The 22,233-nt window shown below is 50.5% G+C and overlaps 6 protein-coding genes across 6 annotated transcripts; 3 read left to right on the top strand and 3 right to left on the bottom strand.

Moving 5' to 3' along the window:
* Window positions 1–187: 187 nt before the first annotated feature.
* Window positions 188–1,261, bottom strand: Z518_06090 (versiconal hemiacetal acetate reductase; the record flags this gene model as incomplete). Its single annotated transcript, XM_013416900.1, has 2 exons — window positions 188–1,157; window positions 1,209–1,261. 2 exons carry the CDS (start codon window positions 1,259–1,261, stop codon window positions 188–190), a joined length of 1,023 nt encoding a protein of 340 aa, XP_013272354.1.
* Window positions 1,262–5,374: 4,113 nt separating this feature from the next.
* Z518_06089 (uncharacterized protein) lies at window positions 5,375–7,165 on the top strand (the record flags this gene model as incomplete). Its single annotated transcript, XM_013416899.1, has 1 exon — window positions 5,375–7,165. The coding sequence occupies one exon, from the start codon at window positions 5,375–5,377 to the stop codon at window positions 7,163–7,165; it is 1,791 nt and encodes a 596-aa protein (XP_013272353.1).
* A 1,776-nt stretch (window positions 7,166–8,941) lies between these two features.
* Window positions 8,942–10,189, top strand: Z518_06088 (uncharacterized protein; the record flags this gene model as incomplete). The annotated part of the gene is made up of 1 exon (XM_013416898.1): window positions 8,942–10,189. The coding sequence occupies one exon, from the start codon at window positions 8,942–8,944 to the stop codon at window positions 10,187–10,189; it is 1,248 nt and encodes a 415-aa protein (XP_013272352.1).
* Window positions 10,190–10,908: 719 nt separating this feature from the next.
* Window positions 10,909–13,670, bottom strand: Z518_06087 (uncharacterized protein; the record flags this gene model as incomplete). The annotated part of the gene is made up of 2 exons (XM_013416897.1): window positions 10,909–13,053; window positions 13,104–13,670. 2 exons carry the CDS (start codon window positions 13,668–13,670, stop codon window positions 10,909–10,911), a joined length of 2,712 nt encoding a protein of 903 aa, XP_013272351.1.
* Window positions 13,671–17,273: 3,603 nt separating this feature from the next.
* Window positions 17,274–19,115, top strand: Z518_06086 (uncharacterized protein; the record flags this gene model as incomplete). Its single annotated transcript, XM_013416896.1, has 4 exons — window positions 17,274–17,735; window positions 17,795–18,246; window positions 18,306–18,747; window positions 18,819–19,115. 4 exons carry the CDS (start codon window positions 17,274–17,276, stop codon window positions 19,113–19,115), a joined length of 1,653 nt encoding a protein of 550 aa, XP_013272350.1.
* Window positions 19,116–19,680: 565 nt separating this feature from the next.
* Window positions 19,681–21,668, bottom strand: Z518_06085 (uncharacterized protein; the record flags this gene model as incomplete). Its single annotated transcript, XM_013416895.1, has 4 exons — window positions 19,681–21,318; window positions 21,373–21,495; window positions 21,549–21,591; window positions 21,649–21,668. 4 exons carry the CDS (start codon window positions 21,666–21,668, stop codon window positions 19,681–19,683), a joined length of 1,824 nt encoding a protein of 607 aa, XP_013272349.1.
* Window positions 21,669–22,233: the final 565 nt, after the last annotated feature.

Here is a 22,233-nt window from a genome sequence, read left to right as displayed (position 1 = left end):
AGGTGAACCATAATAAGTGGAAGAGGGAGGAAAGCTGCAAACAGATCATGTGCGGGAGAACTCCCATGCCAACAAACCAGTGATATAAATTGTAGCAATCGTTCACGTCTTTTCTTGATATTTGTTCCACAGAGGTTGGTCTTTTCGGTCTCCATGAGACTGAGCAGTGAGGGTGTCCCTGTTGTGTTCAATATCCCTGCCTCCTCTTTGGTTGATAAGGTTCCTCGAGGTATTGAATATCCTCCTCGCTCAACTTGATCTTGCAAGCTTCCACCGCTTCATCTATTCTCTCCTTCTTGTTTAGACCCACAATAGGAAATACATCTTTCTTGCTCAAACACCAAGCTATGGCAACCTGGGCCATACTCTTTCCCATCTTGTGAGCTACCTTTTCCACTCGACCGATGATCTCTTCGTCCACCTTATCGTCCCTCGATCGAACAAGGACATGAAGAAAATTGTCGGTTTTCTCACGAAGAGTGTCTCGAGAACCCCAAGGTCTCGTCAGTGCTCCACGGGCAACGGGCGACCATGGGATCAGTCCCACACCAGTGTGATGGCAATAGGGGATCATCTCATTCTCCTCCTCACGGTAAAGCAGGTTGTAATAGTTTTGCATGGAGATAAACTTGTGCCATCCATGTCGATCGGCAACGTTCTGAAGTTCTTGAAACTCCCATGCTGCCATACTAGAGGCACCGACGTATCGAACCTTTCCGGATTCAACGACATCATTCAGGGCCCTCATGATCTCTTCCCGTGGAGTAGACCGGTCAAGTCGATGGATCTGGAGGACATCGATATAAGTACCCAGGCGGTCAACACTTTTGTTGACAGCTTCAAGTATGTTCTTTCGACTCAGGCCAACTTGGTTGACCAAATCGCCATCATTGTTGGAGATGGCACTAATCTGATTGCCAGGGTGGTCCGGAGTCACACCAAAATAGCACTTGCTCAGGATTACCAGTCGCTCCCGAGGAATATTGTACTTCTTGATGGCTTTTCCGATAATTTCCTCGGACCGGCCATGGCTGTACGTATTGGCAGTGTCCCACGTTCTGATGCCGACCTTATAGGCATACTCCAGAAGCGGGAGAGAGTCTTCTTCATTCAGAACCCAACCTTGCCATTCCGGAGTGCCATAGCTCATGGCACCACTATTTGGGTCAGACACGGCACGGAGATGCCAGCAGACAAAGACGACTTACAGAATGACCTTGGACACCTTGAGGCCGGACTTGCCAAGATTATGATATTCCATCTTCGGCTATTGATGTGAATCGTATGAGAGCGGAGAATTCGTTTATCAATGGAGGACGACGTCCGAACACCGAGGAGGGATGGAGGGAGTGAATTGATGAACCGTCAGATGATCGAGAGACGAGGGAAAGGCTTGTGCTTGAAGAGCACTCCAGCCTCTTATATCACCATTGCTCGGCCAGCGGCAGCCATTGGAAGGGGCCATGCATCGAATTATTCGGACTTACGCAAACTCAGTCGCCCGCAAGTGTCGGCTTGGAACCTATAGACCTAACCTAACCAGTATTAAAAGGCTGGAGAGGACAAGTCCTTGGCGACCTGATCATCGGAGCTAACCATAACAGCCGACGAAGAGTGGGATTAACCCCGAACATTCTTTATTAATCCGCAGCCTGTCGGAAAGAGTCGAAGCCAATCCGCTGTCCTGAAATGTTGCTCCGAGCCAATCACGTGTAGTCACGTGTCACCAAGAGCTCTGCCAATTTCTTTCTCGGGGCTTGTGTCGGACAATCTCCATTCATTCCATGGGCAAAGGAAGATGTTCAGGTATTAAAAGATCCTGCCAGTGTCGGTGACGCTCGGCTGTGTCATGAATAGCTGGGCGTTTGAAGCACCCGGCGCCGGCTCCGGAGTCTCTGTTGCTGCTGTCCATACCATGTCGTTGGACGGGCTATGCATGTCGTCGCGTTCCACCATGAAAACTTTCTGCCAGAAAGGGCATTGATGACCAGCTAAAGCCATTGGATCAACAAATCCTTTGCCCAGCGGTCTGGTCATGACCTCGCTTTTCGAGAGTCCCTGTCATGGGCGTCGTGCAAGGTTCCCAGCGGCACCATTCGTATGTGCTTATTGTGTCCATGATAGTTTTTAACGAGATTCAGCCTTGCTCTTGCTTGTCCAATGGGCCCAAACTCTTCATGCTGATCTAGGAGATATATCACAGTTTTGGGAACATCGAGTTCTGACGAGGCCGCGCATGACAGCTGTTGAAAAGACCTCCTGGATGTGTGAGGTCAATTATGGAACGCAAGGCTCGCTTACAGGGACTCCCGCGAATATCGAGGATTTGTAAAAGACAGCTTTGCTTCTCACAATGGACAGCCTTTTGGGTTTGCTGCGAGCAGACAGACGACTAGGAGACTTTGCCGCAAGAGGCACCGGTGCAAAACTGCGACGGCCAGTAGCTAAAATCAGTGCTATATCAACCTTGGGAAAGTCGTGGGAAGGTATGCCGACTGCGAATATCACTCTGCATGCTTCTTCGTGCTCGACACTTACGTCCAGTACCCTTTCACTTTGACAAACGAACCTTGTTTCGACAGACGAAACTATGCCTTGCTTCTGTCGGCACCCACACTTCTCCTTTCGATCTATTCCTCTCTACTCATTGAACAAATCCGGCTTTCCTCTCACCGACCATAATGATGTACTGTTGTACAATGACTGCAATCACAAATCCGTCCGCCAACGGTGCATGCATGGCTAAATAGACTTTCTGGCTCAACAGGAGATTGCTGAAAAGCCAAGTGCACCGGTGGCCTCTGGTGGGAAGACTCTAGTCTTTCAGATGCCAAAGCCTGCTGGTTGGAACGGTCTGGATCATACCATGAAGATGAAAAAAGCGACGTACATATCCATGTACAGAATTTGTCTTCGATCGTTGTGGAAGTTTTTCGTTCATCTTTGAGGAGGATCCTGTGCATTGCCGGAACACACTTGGAAGAATCACAGTGGGAAAAAGCGAACATCACGCTCTTTTCGAGGCCTGGGATTCTGCTAACGCCGAGATACGGTATCATACATCGATGTACTTGCTTGAGTATGGGCTGAGAACGTTCCGTGAAGATTTCGTCGAGCTACCAAAAAGTCTGGGGAAATGGACACAGACAATGACCACCCGTTTCGGCACAATCAGAATCGGGAGGTGTCAGGCCGAAATGCCATAGTGCTCATCCACTAACCAGCCTGAGTGGCACTCTGATTCCGTAGGCAAGGCTGAGGATGTCCATGAAGGCACACCAATTGATAAATGCCTGCTTAAATAAAAAAGGGAACACACATTCAAAGTATTTAAAAGTATAAAGCATTACCGCAAGTACAAGGAACCACGGCGAAGAAATCCCAGTCGGGTCAACATGTACATTTCGACTACCTGCAGTTTTTCCGCATCCTCCCAAATTTCACTATCCTCACAAAACCTCTTTCCCATCCCATCCATCAATTGAACAGCATTCCCTATCAAAACTCGAGCCTACCCTCTTGATAGCAAACGCACCCGCTCCAGAATTCGGTCGTACCGTGTGAAACATCCCAAACTTACCTGATACAAAACCCATTGCACAGAGATATTGGAATTGTTTGCAAGTATGGATTTCAACAACTCCGACAAGAACGCCGCCCCTCCGCTTATCTTTGATGACCTGAACTTTGAATCACGTAAGTATCTTTACCTCACTCCCAGTCATTGGTCGGAACGACAAATGAATAGTGACGCCTGGTTTCGGCATTGGATACCTTGAAAGCGTACTGGTGAAGACGAGGAGACGACAACAGGAAGACGCGCTAAGATTACCTGTTCTCTTGTGTCAGAATTGTCCAATACTCAAGGACCAACTCAGAACGGGGCAGGGGCGACAGAAAACATTGTCCCAGCAACGGAAGCGGGAGCAGAGAGTCCTAGTTGACTCTGTCGAGTCACAAAATCCAGTCGACCCGCAGTAGGAATAGAAAACCGCAGCGCCAACAGACAATGATATGCCTGTACCAGCAGAGCCTCGGATTCCCACATCGGAAGAATAGCTTTACGCCATCCCCCTTGCAAATATGTCCGATCCAGTCAATCTTGATGAACCTCGCCAGCAAAGGCCTCAACATCTTCCACAATCATCTGATAACGAGGGCGACATTCCCGAGTTGTCTGGCTATCGCCGGACTGAATTGAGCTCCTGAGTAGAGCCGGTGACAAGTATCAAATGTCCCTTCCAGCGAAAATTTTGTGATCCAGACTTGCGTGGGCTTTCATTTGGACGATTGATTGAAAATTGAGGAGTGGTAAAACTGGGCTTGTGAGGCATATTTGTGATAAAAATCAAGGAGGAACTATAGGTAATTGATCTGGAGGGATGTATGTTCGAAGTGGAGGATAAATCGAAACTGGTTGGGAGCGGACGAAATTGGGGGAGAGAGGAGGAAATTCGGTCCGTTGGTTGGCCAAGTCGAAAAATACGGAGGAAATTAGGATGAAATTATTGGTCGGGAGGAGTGGGAGACATTCGAGAGTATGGGTCCAGGGGATTATCGGCAAAATTGGTGTTTCGACGGGGTCATTGTTGGCCTGTGAGAAGAGGGCAAAGGACTTGTTCAAGTCTCGCGGCATAGCATTGTGCCTGCTTTGTTCCTTTTTGTTGGCGTGCTTTCTTCATTGTCCTTGTCATCGAGCCTTTCAGACTTGAGACCGTTGAGACACAAGGCTGAGAGATATTCGAGTCTCAAAGAAAACATCATCGTTACGGAGCTTCGAGCGAACGAAATGTAGAGTATGTATCGACTCAGCCTCATATCCCTACTCCGTGTCGAGCGTTTTGCGTGCTGCAACTCATCTCGCAATTTTGTAGAGAATTACTGGCCTTCGGGCAGTGCGCTCGAAAAAACAGCAGTCCTGATTCTTTGTCCGTAGCAGAAATCATGAGACAGCCTTGCCTGGCGCTGATGAGCAAAGAAAAATGCCATGGCAGCATAGAATTCATAGAATTCGTTGTCGAGCAGTTGAGACATGTCTCGAGGCAGATACAACGATGAAGTAGACTACTGCGCAAGGCTGTGTGCAGTATTTCAGCTTCCGTTCTTTGAAGCTCTGCATAACTCTTGCTCTCTTGCTTGTTGCATCATTCCTCGTCCGCACATAGCATTGATCTAGACTCCCACACCAGCTGCGACTGCATAAGACTTGTCGAATAATTCTCGGAGCTCTTTCTTGATTATTTGAATGGGATTCACACAAGACACTCTCTGTCATTCCAGAACAGGGTTGAGAGGCGAGGCTGTAACGCAGCTATCCCACACGCCTCAACATTGCCACTGCTGAGACAACGAGAAAGGGACGTCAGCAACAACCATGGCTCAGTCACAATACCTGCCACTTCTTCCTCAAGGTGAATCACCAGGACATATGGATATATCAGATGATATAAACGCAGGTGCCCTTCCAGATCTATATCCGACACCCTCTGCGACACCTGCGACGGTCACCCCAAGAGCAGACTCGATCCAAGGGGAAACACCACTGGCGAGAACTGCATTGCAAAGAAGGAGAGAGATGAAGGGAGTCGGCGCCTACCGCGACCTTCCCTCGTTTCCTCCCTTCGACCGGCCGATCCCAAACGATGCCACCCTCGAAGAAATCTGCATCTTCTACCCCAATCACATCCGAGGCGCCTGCCTGGACGCCTTCGTCCAATGGATGTGGTCGGCGACAGATATTTACAATCACCTGACCGAGGAGGCGAAGAGAGAATTCAGAGAGGAAGGAGTCGCGAGATGCAAGGCGTACGGCAACCGAGCAAATTTCCTGATGAAGCGACTGGATGCGCATCTGAAGAAGATGACTGCAGAGGAAGTGAGAGCATTATGTACTGCGCCGAAGATTCGTGGTTGTTTGATAGATGGCAGCGAATATTACGGTGCCTCCAAGTTACAAGGAAAGTTCAACAATCCCAATGCGCAGCCTGTGAGATCGTTTCCGAACCGAAAGAAAGGAATAAGAAGAAACACCGACCGTCCAGCAGCAGCAGCAGATCAGCCGCAGACTGTTATCCACGGTTTCGATGGGTTCTCGCTGTGGGACTCGCAGGCCGAGCTCGAGAAGTACAGCAATATAATGGCAGATCTCTGGACCCAGCAGTGTGCCTTTGCTGAATTGATTATCAGCTCTGATGCGCACCTTTTCAACGTCGATGGTAAGCAGCGCAACGACTTCATCTTGCAATTGATGAAGTGGCCGGTCACGGCAGAGTCACAGACATTCTTCAACTTCGACCCTATCACGGCATGCCCAACCTTCGTCGAGTGGATCAGCAACAAAGTGAGATATATTGTCGCTTCCGTCACGTCCCCGACAGATCTTTCGGTGCCGTCTCTAGCCATGCCCGGCAACATCAGTCAGCGTGAGAAGTTGAACTTGGCTAGACGACATGCGGTTTCTCTGGTTTTGGCAGAAGGGCGAGCTCTGGTATCGAAGCTCTATCAGGTCGCTCTAGGCCCCGACAGCGCCACGCAAACTGGTGTGATGAAGGTTGGACTAGTCCATCAGATGGTACATTCAATCTCGAGTCCAGAAGATGGTCGTAATGAACAGACAAGTGTGATCGCTGTCGGCGATGATCTGGACAGTCTGCTCAGCCGGGGCTCGAGAAGATCCAGTAAAAGAAATAAGGTCAGATCGCCCAAGCGAGTGACATTCGAAGCTCCGAATAATGTAGAGCAGCAAGGGAGTTCCACCGATCCAGCTGGTGCAGCAACAAGTAGCACGTGCGGACCACAGCAATATCAAGCATTCACATCCAGCCAGGAGTCCAACAATAACCACGGAACAGCAAGTTATCTCGGCCCTGAGATCCCAGGGCCAGGAGCTGAGAATGCTTCTGAAGAGGTCGATCACAGAAACTGGCCAAATGAAACCGATTCCTTCGGAGATGACATGGATTTGACTTCTGACACCCCAAATGGAGGCATGGACAGTGATCCAGATTGGTTAAAAGATGTTTTCGAGAGAGATGGTGATTTGAGTTTGAACATGAATGGCCAACCGAAGATCATGGACGGCGATCCAGATTGGTTAAAAGCTCTTCTGAAGGAAGAATTTGAGGGATTTGGACAAAGACCTGTCCGTCATTCTGCCTCGATGTAATTGCTTGCGAGAGGTGGCCAGTTTATTTGTGTAGGATAGCTCCAAAGAAGGAATGGACTTGACAATGACAATCGGATTCCCACATTCGTATGATCCTGCTCCATAGCTCAAAGACAACGCTCCAACGTCCAAGGGCTGGTGATACAAATGCTACCTCACCATGTTTCGTGCCCATTGGTTTCTCGCTGACTATTTTTGCGAAGCGCTGCTTTACTCATCTGCTGCAATGTGTAAAATAATCATTGTAAGTGTGTTTAACCATAAGAGGGAGTGCATGTGCTTTTATAAGGGAAACCTTTTTTCTCTTTCCGGCTAAAGGGGCCCCTTATGAAAGCGGCAATGTTGGTAATGTTGGTCAAGAAGGGAAATACTGTCCCATGTTGTGGACTTTCAACCAATAGGCTGCGGCACTCCATTGGGAGGTCTGGACTTCAGAATTTGACCTGCGTGTTGATGAAGTTTCGCGAGAGAACATCTGCTCACAGGAACTTTCACATTGATGCGGGGATTATCCTTCCCTCTGGCAATCGTCACCAAAGCTGGGCATGCCAACACTCGAACAGTCACTCGAGTTTCCCTAGTCCGTTTTCTTTACCCCATATTTTCGGGTTGCCGGTAGGGATGGTTAATTCCCCCACTGGAGCCGATTGCCCGTTGACACCAATAGTTGCTGGTGAAATAGTTTCCTGGCAATCAATATAGTGGCATATGTTTCCGAGCCCGAGGTTCACGAGTCGATCCAACCGTAATTGTCTTTCCGCCAGATATTTCATAGACTTGCTTGGTATCAGTAAATGCCAAGCTACCTATAGCTACCCCTGACAAATGTAGCCTTGTTGTAGCCGGCGGGCTTGTTGCGTGATATAAGGATCGCTTTCACTCGGCTGGAGGTCGGTCATGATATTCCTCCAAACCCATACTCCAGGTCAGAAGATATAGGACGAAGCACACAAGCCGTCCTTTCCGCTCGCTTGTCCCTGGATCCCAACGGCTATCTGAGGGGTGAATAGCAACCAGTTCAAAGAGGGGTTCGTGTGGTTTGACTCCGGGCCTCGTGATGGCGATTTCGGGCTATATATAGGTGAAGAAAGAGCTGCAATGGATGGACAAACAGCATGGATGAGCGTGGATTAACCCCTTCGCCACACAATAAGTGTTTGATTCCGGGTTATGGTGACAAGGAGCTGCAGTACAGTCGGGCTGTACCTGACCATATATATCTGTCAAATTTGCGAACAATCTCTTTTTCATGACAGACCAAATCACAGACTTGAACGGGGTTATCGAGATCCAGAATAACAACCTGGTAATCTTGCCGCATCTTTCTCACAGGCCTTGGACACAAGTGAATGCTTCACGGTTTCCCAAGTCCGTTAGCCTATTGTCTTGCGGCGAACTCTGCGCTGCATCCTCGCCGTCTGGATTTTCATCTTAGACCACAATTTCTGATCATCTTTTCGCGGCCCATTACGTGGGGTAACAACTGACTGGAAATAGCTTTGAAAACGTCCGACAGCTCAATCACCCCTTTCACGAGGTCTGAAGTGATTCGGCCTCGTTCGACGAGTGGGTAGCTGTCCGTGAGAGTGCAGCCAAGAGTCCTAGATTTTTGGGCCGATCTTGCTCCCTGAAACCAAGGCTCCATCGCGACAAGATCGCGAGATTCTCAAGTAACGTCACATCGTTTGACAATTTGCATTGTTGCTGACAATGAAAAGCGTCAAAAACCTTGTCTCCAAGTCATCTCGTCGTCAGACAGCCGTCACAGCTCGCACCATGGGTCGACACGATACCGATCACCACAGGGATATGTCATTTCCCACAGGCGACGACTTCACAATCGTTCCTCCAGACGACTCAGAAACAGCACGTGGTGAATACGTCGTCCAGTTTACCGGAAGTGATGCTGCGACTCCGGGGCCACCTGCTCCCGGTAGCTCCACTCCTTTACCAGCATCGCCCTCCCCTCCTCGGCCACTGCGCAACCGTCCTGAAATCCAACAATCAGATCCACACGAAAGGCTGCCATATAATCCAAATATGCAGGAACAACATACTCATCGATTGGGACAGGGGCAGGGCTCTGGTCGCAATTTACTGGCCTTGTTTGGGAATGATAACGTCCCACGAACCAGATATCCACTCCAGGTTGAGCGAGGCAGGAGAGCACGCTATCACCATCCAGGGTATCCGGAGGCCCAAGCAATCATTCCAGCAGGACTCTCTCTGGGAGAAATCTGCAGACTCTACCCCAACCACGTTTGGGGTTCGCTGTTGCGAATCTACATGGCCGAAGGATGGGGTGGACGGCGTATCTGGAGGTATCTCCCACTAAACGCTAGAGTGAACACCGGAAACCGGCCCTGGAACAACATCCAGCAGGCGATAGGTCGGGAGCTTGACAAAATGGTTGAAGAGGACGCCGGCGTAAAACGGGTCATCATTAAGCGGGGCGGCAGCGGGCCTGGCCCAAATCCTAAGTCCTCTCCGTCCCCTCCGTCACCACCCCAAGTTGACGAAACGGGGCTCTCGCTCGATCAGCTCCAGCAGATTAGTCGACTAGAGGTCTCCAGACAAGAGGGGATCCTCCAGGAAATCATTCAGATAAGACACCCAAGCCTCAACAACGATCAACTGCTGGGGCGAGCCAGGCATGAGTGGCGCAACACACTTGATCTCTGGTCAAGAGAGTTCAGAAATGCGTTGGCGGAGGATTCTGGAGGTCAAGAGAACATGACTCAAGATGTCATCGCCTTGATAAGGGAGGCCTGGCAGTTCCGAAACGTCCCGCAGGAGTATGGCACTTTACAGATCTATGAGGCCAGAGCTACCTGGGAGGCCTGGCGGCTATACTTAGCCACCATCCAGACTTGGACGAAACGGTGGGAGCAGGCCCGGACGCAGGAGCTGGCGACATGGCCGCGACAGAACTGGATGCAAAGCGACAACAGCAACAGCCCTGGCCTGGTACCATGGACTATGACTGGGAAATGTAAGGTGGCCGAGAAAAGGAAAAGGACGTGAAAGTCGTTGATGCTGGTATGGGTCGGTATGAAAAGCCATGGTGAAAGGATTTATTTTGTATGGGAAAGCCACAATACTTCGATAGAAGCGTCATATCAATTGATAGGTGATACAAAAGATAGCTGAGAATGAAACATGAGCTTCCATCGCTAAACATCGAAATCTCTGAGCTGACATTTGGATGGAAGTTGAGTGAACCTCAGAAGCCTGTTCGCCCAAGACAACTTAGCGTAGAACAGGATAATTGATTTTCCATGTCCGGGCATCAGATTCCAGATTTCAGGTAGTCTGCCGACGCAAAGTCGACCAGGATTGAAACTGGCGGCGTCCACTCGAGCATCACAAACACTCGTATTTTTCTCTCATAAAGTCATGGATAGGGCGCCATCGCCACTCAAACCCGGGTTGGCCTGCGATCAAGGACGTTGCCATCTCCTTTCGGACGAAATTAAGTGGCGTCCTCTGTCTCTCACCGTTCGGCATGGAGTTCTTGGATGTCATTCTTTGTGTTCGGACTGCCATGAAAATGAATTACGTTCCCGGTCCTTCGGGCGGGGTGGACGCTATGGATTTTGAGGAATGAAGTTCGAATTATTGATCAAGACCAACCATATCATCGCACCATGCCCTGTAGTTCATTGCATCAGACCCAGCTCATTCATGTAGACCACATCCAACGTCAAACCAAGCATGTCATCATCCCAACAACACAAGATACTTTACAAAGTGTACACTTCACCACTGTCCTCCAGGTACATGATTTGGTTGGCTTCTTCCATTGCCTTCAGAGCGGCATTGATCTCCACATTAGAAAATTCCGTCCCATGACTCTCGGACACGCGATGATTGACGGCGGCAGTCAGATCAGCCACGGACGCCATATCATTTTGGAACAAGGAAGTCTGCGTCAGGCGACCGAGAACAGCACGGAATGATGCCAGGCGTGGTTGTGAGATACTAGGTTCAGTCTCGGGCGAAGGCGACTGTTGAATCTCGGGTTGCGTTTGTGTCCGACGGGATTGCGATTGTGAGTCAGCTGGCGTGGAAGGAAGCTGAGAACTAGGAATAGAGCTGGCAAGACTCATGCGAGACATTTGCGATTCTGCGCCCGTCCGTCGTTGGGAAGAGCTTGGCTGCGCGTCCGATTCCTCGGAGTCATTTTCTTCGGCAACATCATGACCATTCGATCGTGCAGAGCCTTTGCCATTCGTTGTGCCATTTGTGCGAGTCGAACGTTGACTTCTGGTCGGAGGCCTCCCACCACGTGGTCCCGACGATCTTGTTCCACGGTACGGTGTATCGTCATCATCGCTGTCGTCATCACTGGTGGCATCACTCTCTTCATCGGAACTCTCAGCGTTTGCATCGCGGGTCTTGCGTCTCTTCTTTCGTCCATCTTCCTTCACAGGGATCTCTCTGAAGAGAGCAAACTTGAGGACCTGCTCTGCCGCAACGGCATCACTTTCTTCAACCCTGCTAGACAGTCTCGCCTTTGCGTGGGCAGTCGACAACCGGATCAGCGTCTCCAGTGTTCTGGCAGTCATAGGACTGGTTCTGCGCTTGTTGGCGTCGACCTCTTGGTTTCTCAAGTCTGCGTAAGAATTCACCACGTAATCACTTGCTTCTTTGGTCAAGCTTGGCTTGCACCTGCTCTTCGCGTATTGAATATACTTCTTGATAAACGGTATGCTGACAGGATTTACTAGCTTGTTCCTGCCTCTGCGGCCGTCGGTGTCTACCTTGAATCCAGAGTGGAGTATGGGATTATACTTCTCGTATACCTCGGTCGTCTGATTGGCGTTTTGCTCGGCCTGTAAGCCCACGCCGAGAATCTGTTGGGCCTGTTCCCGGATCGGAGCTCCTTCCTCGGTTCCAGGCTGACGATATTGGTGCATTCTGAGAACATGCTCCGAGATTTCTCTGTCTCGTTGGTTATTGATGTCATCCGTGACGATGAAGAGTAAGTCAAAACGCGAGAGAAGGGAATCTGGAAGGGCGATATTCTTGTGTGGATCCTTGTTACTGTCGTATTGGCCAAAGATGGGGTTTGCTGCTGCAATGACACTGCATCTTGCATTGAGAGACGTGTGAATACCGGCTTTGGCAATGGTGACCGTCTGCTGTTCCATGACTTCATGAATGGCCACTCGATCAACGTCACTCATCTTGTCGAATTCATCAATGCAGACCACTCCTCGATCTCCCAGAACCATGGCACCCGCTTCCAGTCTTCGCTCTCCGGTCTCTTTGTCAGAAGTGACGGCAGCGGTCAGACCGACCCCGGAAGATCCACGACCAGTTGTTGCAATTGCTACGGGGGCCGTATTGAGCACGAATCTCAAAAGCTGTGATTTCGCGGTCGAGGGATCCCCGACCATGAGAATATTGATATCACCTCTCAGATGGGTGCCGTTCGGCAAATTCTTCTCCATGCCGCCTAGGAGCATGAGCAGAATGGCCTTTTTGATATATTCATGTCCGAAAATGCTCGGTGCGAGGGATTGCGACAGCAACTTGAAGACATCTTTCTTCTTCGCCATCTTGTTGATGTTTCGAACGTCTTGATCCGTGATTGTAGCTTGGGCAATTCCGCCTCCTGACTTTGAGGATAATAAAACCACGTTGTTGGCCAGGATCAAGGTTCTAAAGATCGACGAACCAGATCCAGCGTTCCTATTACCGAGGGATCTGAAGATGCCCACCAACTGGATCCGGTCTCCAGGTTTGACTCGATCGACCATGTCGTCGTCCATAATGACATCGACGCCACGAGGGAGCTGACCAGCAGGTGCTCTTTCTGGCATTTCCTGGATGCTGATGGTCTGATGATCGCGATATGTACAGTAGCCGTATTCTGTGATCAGCTTAAACACCATTAGCGTCCTGATAAGTAGACAAGACTGCCGGAACGTACTGGGTTACCCTCTCCATCTTCTTGCGGATAAACACTCAGACTGGCGGGCGCATTTGCACTCATAGTCTGGTCTCGATATTCTCTAAACATAAACGTGTTCTTTTTCTCATTCCAATGTACACTCTTGATCACCTTTGGTCTGACCAGACTGCACTTCGTGACAATGCCTTCCAGACACACCATTCGGTTGAGCAACGCGCTCCCCAAAGTCCTAGGACTGCAAGTATTCTCTCCAAACGAGCCCGAATACGCAACATAATATAACCGATCCTCATCTTGCTCGAAAGGTGCTCGGTTGGGTATCGTGCCGATGACGTTTTTCAGTGCGGCGTCAAAGGCAAGAGAGTAGTCAAAAGGGTTGTAGAGAATTCCATCAGCAAGCTCTCTGGAATGGGCTCGAATGTCGTCGATGCTAACTACCAGTCGTCGCAGGCCACGGTTGAGCATCAACACGATGTCCGCGCGGTAGGATCGAGCTTCAATGTCTGTAGGATCGAGGAATTCCGTTGCGAGTTTGATTCGGTCGCGGACCGCTTCATCGCGGAGTTCTGTGTTGTTCAGCGCCATGATGTGCACTGTTGACGGTATCTCACAACCTGCAGAGAGAAATTGAGATTCAACTTCAACACGGATTGGGCTGAACGCAAAATTCCCCCGTCGACGCGTCGACGCGTTCACGCGTAAAGTGTTCTTGGCATTTCTGTTGTAGCGGCGTGAAGGGAATGCTACGTGCTAACTAAACCTATCTGCCTGGTTGGCCGCTTTACTTATATGTCCCTTTCGTAAATGAGCGTAGCCCAGTGTAAACCAGAGTTCTTCGTAGAGATCCACAGCATGTACTCTTCACCTGCCCACCATCATGGGACCTCTCGTTTGCCTTGTCGCTTCGCTGGGCAGTTCAACTTCAAGCCTCACATCCGGCATTATGTCTTCGCTGCTATGCTCTCGAATGATAGTTGTCCCACATGGAAAGTTTTAAGGTAAATTGACAGATTCCTCCCGGAAGAACTCGCCAAACACTCTCATTCAGCTCCAACCGTAGCCTGCCACAGCCGCCGGTTCAAGACCGCCTCCAAATTACGGCACTCAGCCTTGGTCGAGACATTTGTATGGAATCCTCTTTATCTCTCGGAAGAATGTCTTGATGGGTTGGTCTGGAGTTCCACACACCAAAAACCTTCTTCGTGGCCCCAAGCATGGGAGGGCTCTAATGTATTATCAAGCCTTTGCTTTGCAGCCAAAACCAAATACCGGAATTTGAGCTTTCTCTCCCCACTTGCACGGTACAACCGCCTTTTATGGTCTCGCCGCAGAGTCTCTCCCGCAGTCACTATCGCATCTCAATGTCAGGATCGTTGTAGATTCAAACCCCAACTTTCGATTATCCCCCATCATCAACTCCTCGGACTCTTGAATGATCTGGTGGGCCTCATCTCTGGATTGACGTTTACGCACGAAAAATACCACGCCGGCTGAGCGGATGAGGATAGATCGGATCCGTGTGATCGGGGACACCCATCAAAGCGGATACCAAACCGGCCAGAATTTGGTGAGTTCCAACCATGCCAATCAGATATTGACAAGCTGATTCGCTTTCAGGAGAGCGGTGATCAAGCGCTAGTGATTTATACTGATCCCTGGTCAGCACGGAAATAGGTAGGTGGATTGCTAGAGTGCACGGATCCAGAGAGCAACCGATTAAGCACACCTCTTCTTAGATTAACCCGGGAACTCCGATAGCGATAAAAGGTCAAGCATATCACTGTTCAGGCTCAGCACGTGTCAGCTTGTGAGCCCGAGCAATGGTGTCAAAGATTATGACCTCTTGAGAGAGGCACTAGAAGAGGAGGATGAAGAGCTTCTGGTGATGTATGAAACAGTGTTGCTGGGAGATAAGAGGACCATGTTTGAGTTGGGCGGTGGGTCTCAGACCTCTTTCATGGATGCTGTGTGAATTACAAGTTCAATCAAGGACTCATGTACCTTTGCACACGAATTTCCTTAATCTGATATCCAACAACCATTCTTCGTGTGCGTTCGAACGTTGAAGAAGCAATGTAATCAGTACGGAAGAGCCACTAGTCCCAATTCAGCCATGTACAGAAATTGAGAAAGCGCAGGCATGGAAGAAATTTGTTTTCAGGACAAATCCATCCTTCCTCAGTTGATTTGCTGCCATTTTTTGCTCCTTCAGTATCAGTATCATGGTCATGGCCAAAATTGCTGATCTTGCGGGAGCAATTTTGGGCGAATGATCCCTTTCTGTCCGGGCGCGTCCATCCTCACAATGTCGAGCCCAAAGAGCACTACAACCCAATCAGACAATACTTCACCGCGACCTCGAATTATGTTTCTGTGTTGACATTGACATCTCATACTCATTTTCGCGGACATGTCGCCTCAAGCCCATGAGAACATGCAGGAGTCAATTGGCCGGACACTTGCAGGTCGTTTGACGAGCACGTAGCAACGAAGAAACTCACATGCGGACTGATGTAAGTCCTTGTTCAAGCGCTCCAACTTATCATATTGAGACATTGCAGCTGTACGTTCGCATATAAAACCGTGCTCTCCTGGATTTGTTCACTCTCGAAACTTCGCTTGAACGAGCCAAAGCTACGCCAAAAGCCATGCTGCAACACAGCCAAACTCCCTTGGAACCGCGACATTTTCCCCCCAGCTGCTGCCGCGAAGAGAACGGGATGAATACCCCCATGGGGTAAAGGAATCAGAATCGTCGCGAGGGTTACAAAACATTCTTGTTGGGCCTTCACCCTAAACAACCATGCGGACTCCATGTGCTGAAAGAAAGCGAGGTAGCATCGGCGAAGCCTCGCTGGTATGGCTTAGCGAGCTCGAGTCCGAGACTGTGTTGCTGATGCTACATAAGGTAGACGGGGATCCCTATGTGGGGCGGCAATTCAGACTGGTTTGGTATCAAATTACACAACGCATCCTTGAAGCAGCTGTAAGTCGAAATTCTAGAAGGATTGATGGACTTCAAAGATGATTCCATCAGCGTCGGCCGGATTAGCCTCACTGACCCATTACCCCACCGGCGTAAAAGAACAGCTGCCTCCTCGATTGAGTTTCAAGTTGTTTTCATCTATGAAGCTCATGACTCACACCAGCTGTTCCACTCCACATACGAAACCCAAAGATCCAATATGCCACGGTCCCATGTTACAAAAAGTCTCATCTCGGACTACGCGATGCCTGTGACCCAGCGCTAAGGCCTTTTTGCACGGAGCTTAATCTTGTTCAGTGGCCTCCTTTGCCGACGTTACAGCACGCTAGTGCCATGGGTGCATGAAATGGCTCGTGCAAGCTCTCTGAGTGCAGGATTTGCCCCACGGGGAGGAAGAAAATGAAAGACTGAGGGGCCTCCCGACCAAACAAGACATCTCCAAATCATCCCCAAGACATGTCAAGACATATCAAGAAACTCTCGAATGATGCTTTGTTCGCAAGTGGCACCCTTTGAGCTAGGAGGCCCCTCCAAAAAGCAAGGAAGGGCTCTTCACCCGCGAAACTTGTGGGAGGGCATCCAATGAAAATCGGACTAGCTTTGCTTTGACTTTGGCGAGGCGCAGGGATTTTCCGCGATGGCCATCCCCCAGCCATCCAGTCCCATTCGGGGTAGCTGGCTGGCTTGACCAGGGACATGGCCTCGCTGGCGGTTGTACTTCGGGACCATCAACAAAAAGCGATTTGATGAGCGAAACAACACCCAAAGTCCGTGACTCCGCGTTCCCCAATGGAATGTCACTGACAAAAAGTCTGACGGCTACCACATCATGAGGGCAAGTCCAATTCGGCGATGGCACGCTGCCCAACCCACATCTCTCGCTTTCTTACTCGTCGAAAGCCCGTGCAGTGGCTTTGGTCGCGAGACCTCTCCTTGAGGAATTTCACTGGATCGAGGGCCCCGTGGTATCACCTGCAGATCCATCGAATTCTGGTCCCAGCAATGGATCGAACCAGGACGGACCCTGGCCATCCAAAGCTCCAGAGTTCCATTGCAGAAGGCACGCCAAATGTTTGTCGCCTCGCATTGTCCAAGCTTCTTTTAAAGAGCCGCTGTCGCTCTCTTCAGTGCTTGTCTTCTTCTTAACTCGAGACAAGCATTCGTTTGCATATCCCGCTACCAGGTCCCCAGCAACCGTCAACATGCCGCGCGAGATTCGTGCTCTCTCTACCACCAGCGATGTCAATCGCATCGAGGCTCCAGTTACCTGGAAGGCGTACCTGATCTGCGCCTTTGCTTCCTTTGGGGGCATCTTCTTTGGCTACGACTCGGGTTATATCAACGGTGTCAATGGCGCCCCCGAGTTCATTCGCATCATTGAGGGTCCCAATGCCACTGCCCTGTCTTCCCCCCACTCGTCTCTCATCGTCTCTATTCTTTCCTGCGGCACCTTCTTTGGCGCCATCATCGCCGGCGATGTCGCTGATTTCATCGGCCGTAAATGGACGGTCATTTACGGCTGCCTTATTTACATGTTCGGGGTAATTTTGCAGATGGCCACCGGCCAAGGTCATGGTCTCGGATTGATCGTTTCCGGCCGTTTGATTGCCGGTATTGGTGTCGGCTTCGAAAGCGCCATTGTCATCTTGTACATGAGCGAGATTGTAAGTAGCTGCAATATTCAGGAGATGGGCAGATCAGGACTGACCGGATCTCTTCGCAGTGCCCTCGAAAGGTCCGCGGTGCTCTCGTGGCTGGATACCAATTCTGCATTACTGTAGGTATTCTTTTAGCCTCATGTGTCGTTTACGGAACCAAGAATCGACCCGATACGGGCTCGTACCGAATTCCCATCGCCATCCAGTTCGCTTGGGCTCTCATTCTCGGCGGTGGCTTGCTCTTCCTGCCCGACTCGCCCAGATACTATGTCAAGAGAGGCAAACTCGAGAAGGCCATTGAATCCCTATCTCGTCTTCGTGGCCAGCCCCCGGATTCCGAGTACATTCAAGTCGAAGTGGCTGAGATTGTCGCGAACGACGAATATGAGCGCGAAATGATTCCCAGCTCTGGCTGGTTCTCGAGCTGGCTCAACTGCTTCAAGGGTGGCCTTTGGCATCAAAAGTCCAATCTTCGTCGAACTATCCTCGGTACTTCTCTCCAGATGATGCAGCAATGGTGAGATCTGTTCAGTCCCTCTCTTGCCCTTATTTCAAGACTAACCATCGATCCAACAGGACCGGTATCAACTTCATCTTCTACTACTCGACTCCCTTTCTGCAGTCGACTGGTGCCATTACCAACCCATTCTTGATCTCGTTGATCTTTAACCTGGTCAATGTCTGCTCGACTCCTGTGTCCTTCTACACGGTGGAGAAATTCGGTCGACGCCCACTTCTCATCTGGGGCGCGTTCGGTATGCTGGTGTGCGAATTCATCGTCGCTATCGTCGGTGTTACCGTCGGCTTCAACAAGACTCATATCAATGCGGCTGGCGATACCCGTGCCAACAATATCTCCGCAGTCAATGCCCAAATCTCTTTCATTGCGATCTACATCTTCTTCTTTGCCTCCACTTGGGGTCCCGGTGCCTGGATCGTTATTGGCGAGATTTTCCCGCTCCCCATTCGCTCCCGCGGCGTTGGTTTGTCGACCGCGTCTAACTGGCTGTGGAATACCGTAAGCCACCATCAACCCCGCTCCCCGGTTTCCTACCACTCTTCAAAATACTAATATTTGATCTCGTCTAGATCATCGCCGTTATCACTCCTTACATGGTCGGCGAAGACAAGGGCAACCTGCGTTCGTCCGTGTTCTTTATCTGGGGCGGTCTCTGCACCGCGGCGTTCGTGTACGCATACTTTCTGGTGCCCGAGACCAAGGGTCTGTCTCTCGAACAGATCGACAAGATGATGGAAGAATCCACACCACGGACCTCGTCCAAATGGAAGCCTACTAAGACTTTCGCCGACCAAATGGGCAACGAGGCCGGCATCCTCAACAAGGAACTTGCTGCGGACGTCGAGCGGAAGGGCTCTGACTTTTAAGGGTTTCATCATGTCTGAGAATACGACGAGTTCGTGATCTGAGTAGCGAGAAGAAGGCCGAGAATGTTGCGAGGAGCTTGGAGGGGATGCATTAATATCTCCATTCCAATTTTCTCTCCTCTTGCGTTATCGTCTCGTTTTGCATCATCGGTTCAGATTCTGGGCGGGCGTGGTTGGACCTGAGAAAAAGGAGGGCATTGGACCGACAGACCTAGCTCATCGATTCACCATTGCATACGGGAATGGAAGAGGAGACGTGCCCACGAGTGAGGGTGACGGGTTTGCATCTATATCAAATCAAATGCTGTTGGTTGATACCGACACCCCGTCCTATTCCCCTCCAGCTAATATTTCATACAAAAAGAAAGAAAGGCCTGTAGGTCTTAGTCCTATCATGTGAAACTATTTCTCCCCTTTTTGGCATTGACTTTATGTACGAAATGCCTCCGCTTTCGCTATCGCACGAGGGAACAGTGCGCTTCTCTTACGGAGTACTCTCTACAAAACCTCAACGAACCCAAATTGTATCTATCTATCCACTCGAAGTCGCAACCTTGACGAGACGTTATTTCGTCAACTCTGCGCCGATCTTGACCTCGAGCACGGCGCATCGACCGTCCTTGACAGCCTCGACCGCCTGAGGCAATTGCTCCAACAATTCAGCAACGGTGCTCACGGTGCCAGCCCAGGCGTGGCCACCGGTCGCTGCTTTGGCGATCCCCGGGTAATCCGGAGTGGGCTCGAAACTGATATTTAAGGTCTTGTTGTCGACCTTGCTGCCCTCCCCGTGGGGGTGGACGAGGAGCATAGAACGCCTGGGTGCGTTCCAGCCTTTATTGTTCAGCACGATCGTCAGGATGGGGATACTGTACCGTTGGGCAATCCAGTAGACGGAGCCCGGGACGGAGAACATGTAGGTACCGTCACCGACGATCTGACAGACAAATTTGCCCTTGTTGGTGCCGAAGCGGTCGCCGGAGGCGACGTCTCGGTGTTCGAAGTCCGAGGCCAGTTTGACACCCAAAGCACCACCGCCAGACCACCCGAGGCCACCACCGCCACAGTTGATCCATGACTTAGGAAGGACTGGGGCAATCTGGTCGGAGATGAAAGTGGTCAGGGTGACTGCTTCGACAGCAAAGATCGTGTCAGGAGGTACGGCGGCTCTGATCTGGCCACCGAGGACGTGAGGGTCGATGGGAGTATTTTGAGGATCTGCGGGGATTTTCGCCAGCTCTTTGAATGAGCCCCAGCGCGCGTTGTATGCTTCTTCTCTCTTTTTCAGTGCTGTGGTGTGTTGCTCGTCCGATAGAGCCGCCGAAAGGTCGGAATTAGACGCAAGGTAGTCGTTTATCTGAGTGAATGAAGTTGCAGAATCAGCCTTGAATCGAGCAAAAGCCGGGATATAAAAGACTGGCATTTGTTGCTTCAAGGGATCCACGTCGATGTGAACGATTCTGGCGTCAGCCCTCGGCTTACACTGGGTAGGAATCCAAGGAACATCGCAGTCAACCACCAGGATGAAGTCTGCGGTGGTGATGGCCGGGTCGGAACCGTACCTCAGACCCAATGCTGCCGGGTGGTTTGCTGGGAAACACATATCACAACCTCCAGTGTCCAGAACACGCAAACCGGGGATTTTGTCTGCCAGAGCCACCGTGGCGGCGACCGAGTTCGCGTTACGACCAGTATAGCCCACAATCAGAAGAGGTTCTTTGGCCTTGACTAATTCTCCCGAAATCATGTTGACGGCATCTTGTGGCAGAGCCGCGGGTCCAACGGGCTGCCACACAGCTTGATCCAGATGGTACGGCTCAATGTCCTCTTCCATGGATTCTCTCGCCCCGCAGAGATATACTGGTCCTTGTGGATCACTGGTTGCAAATTGGAGAGCACGATTGACAATTTGCTTGACATTTCTTCCGCCCTTGATCTCGGCCGTGTATCGGCAGTATTGAGCCACGATCTGTCTTTGTTCCGGTACATCTTGAATCCAATGGATGTATTCTGTCCGTGAGCCCCGGTATTCGCCTTCGATCGTGTAGGGAGATAATCCGGCGAAAATGAGGACTGGTGCTCGTCCGCAAGATGCGTTGTGGACGGCGGCGGCTAGACCTTGGGTGCCGACGTCGACATGAACAATCACACATTGTGGTTTTCCAGTTAGACGAGCCATCCCGTCTGCCATCGATAATGCCACCATCTGCGTGAATCTCCTCAGCACGATGCCTTCTCTTGGGAGATGGGATCTTCATACCTCATTGGGACAGGTAATGATCCGAGGGAATTTTCCTTGCTTTTCATTTTGCCCTTTGACGACCGCTTCGATAATAGAAGGATGATCCGAACCAAGGTTTACGAAGATGTGGGTGATGCCGGCCTGAAAAGTCGGTCAGTCAGGAGCAGACTGAAGGAGGTCAGGTCCATATTTACCTCTTCCACTGCCTCAAAGAAGGCAAATGAGGTGGTATACTCGCTGTGAAATGACGTCAGCAGGCTGTCTTTCGTCGAGGAGAAAGAATGTATACCATACGATTTGGCGATAGAACCCATCTCGGGCCGGATCCGTCAGGTGGTGCCCTCCTCAACCGGATTGAGATCGCCTCCTGGTATATTAACAGCACAAATCTGTCAAGCTTATGGGAAGGAGGTAATGCCCAGAATGGAGTAGTCTTATCCTTGGGACGAAATGGGTCTCCAATTTCGAAGCAGAAATGTACCTTGCTCACTCTTTAATACCAACAGGAACAGCGACAAGTGTGGGAAGTGTCGCAATTAATCATGAAGCGGGATGCTCCCGTCAAAAACCGTACGGAAGATCAACCCATGTAATTATGGCGCATCGATCCGGCTCTTGTCATTTTTTGCCCACCAAATCTGGGGATGGAAAAAGGAGGAGAGCGTATGCTGGTTGTATGGCCTCAGGATGTGGGGAAGCTGAGATGTCGGCAACAATCCACGGCGAAGCAGAGACCGAGGCGGAATATCCTGCTGCTGTTGTTGCTGTTCTTCCACCGGAAAGTAAAAAAGGTCTTTACCATCCGACGCTGAGGTCAGTCGGGCGGCTACCTTCGGCCATGCTACCGACGGCTTCGCGAGGGGTTAGGGAGGCGATTGT

This window comes from Rhinocladiella mackenziei, assembly GCF_000835555.1.
Source record: "Rhinocladiella mackenziei CBS 650.93 unplaced genomic scaffold supercont1.4, whole genome shotgun sequence".
NCBI lineage: Eukaryota > Fungi > Ascomycota > Eurotiomycetes > Chaetothyriales > Herpotrichiellaceae > Rhinocladiella > Rhinocladiella mackenziei.
This window is presented reverse-complemented; position numbering and strand designations above follow the sequence as displayed.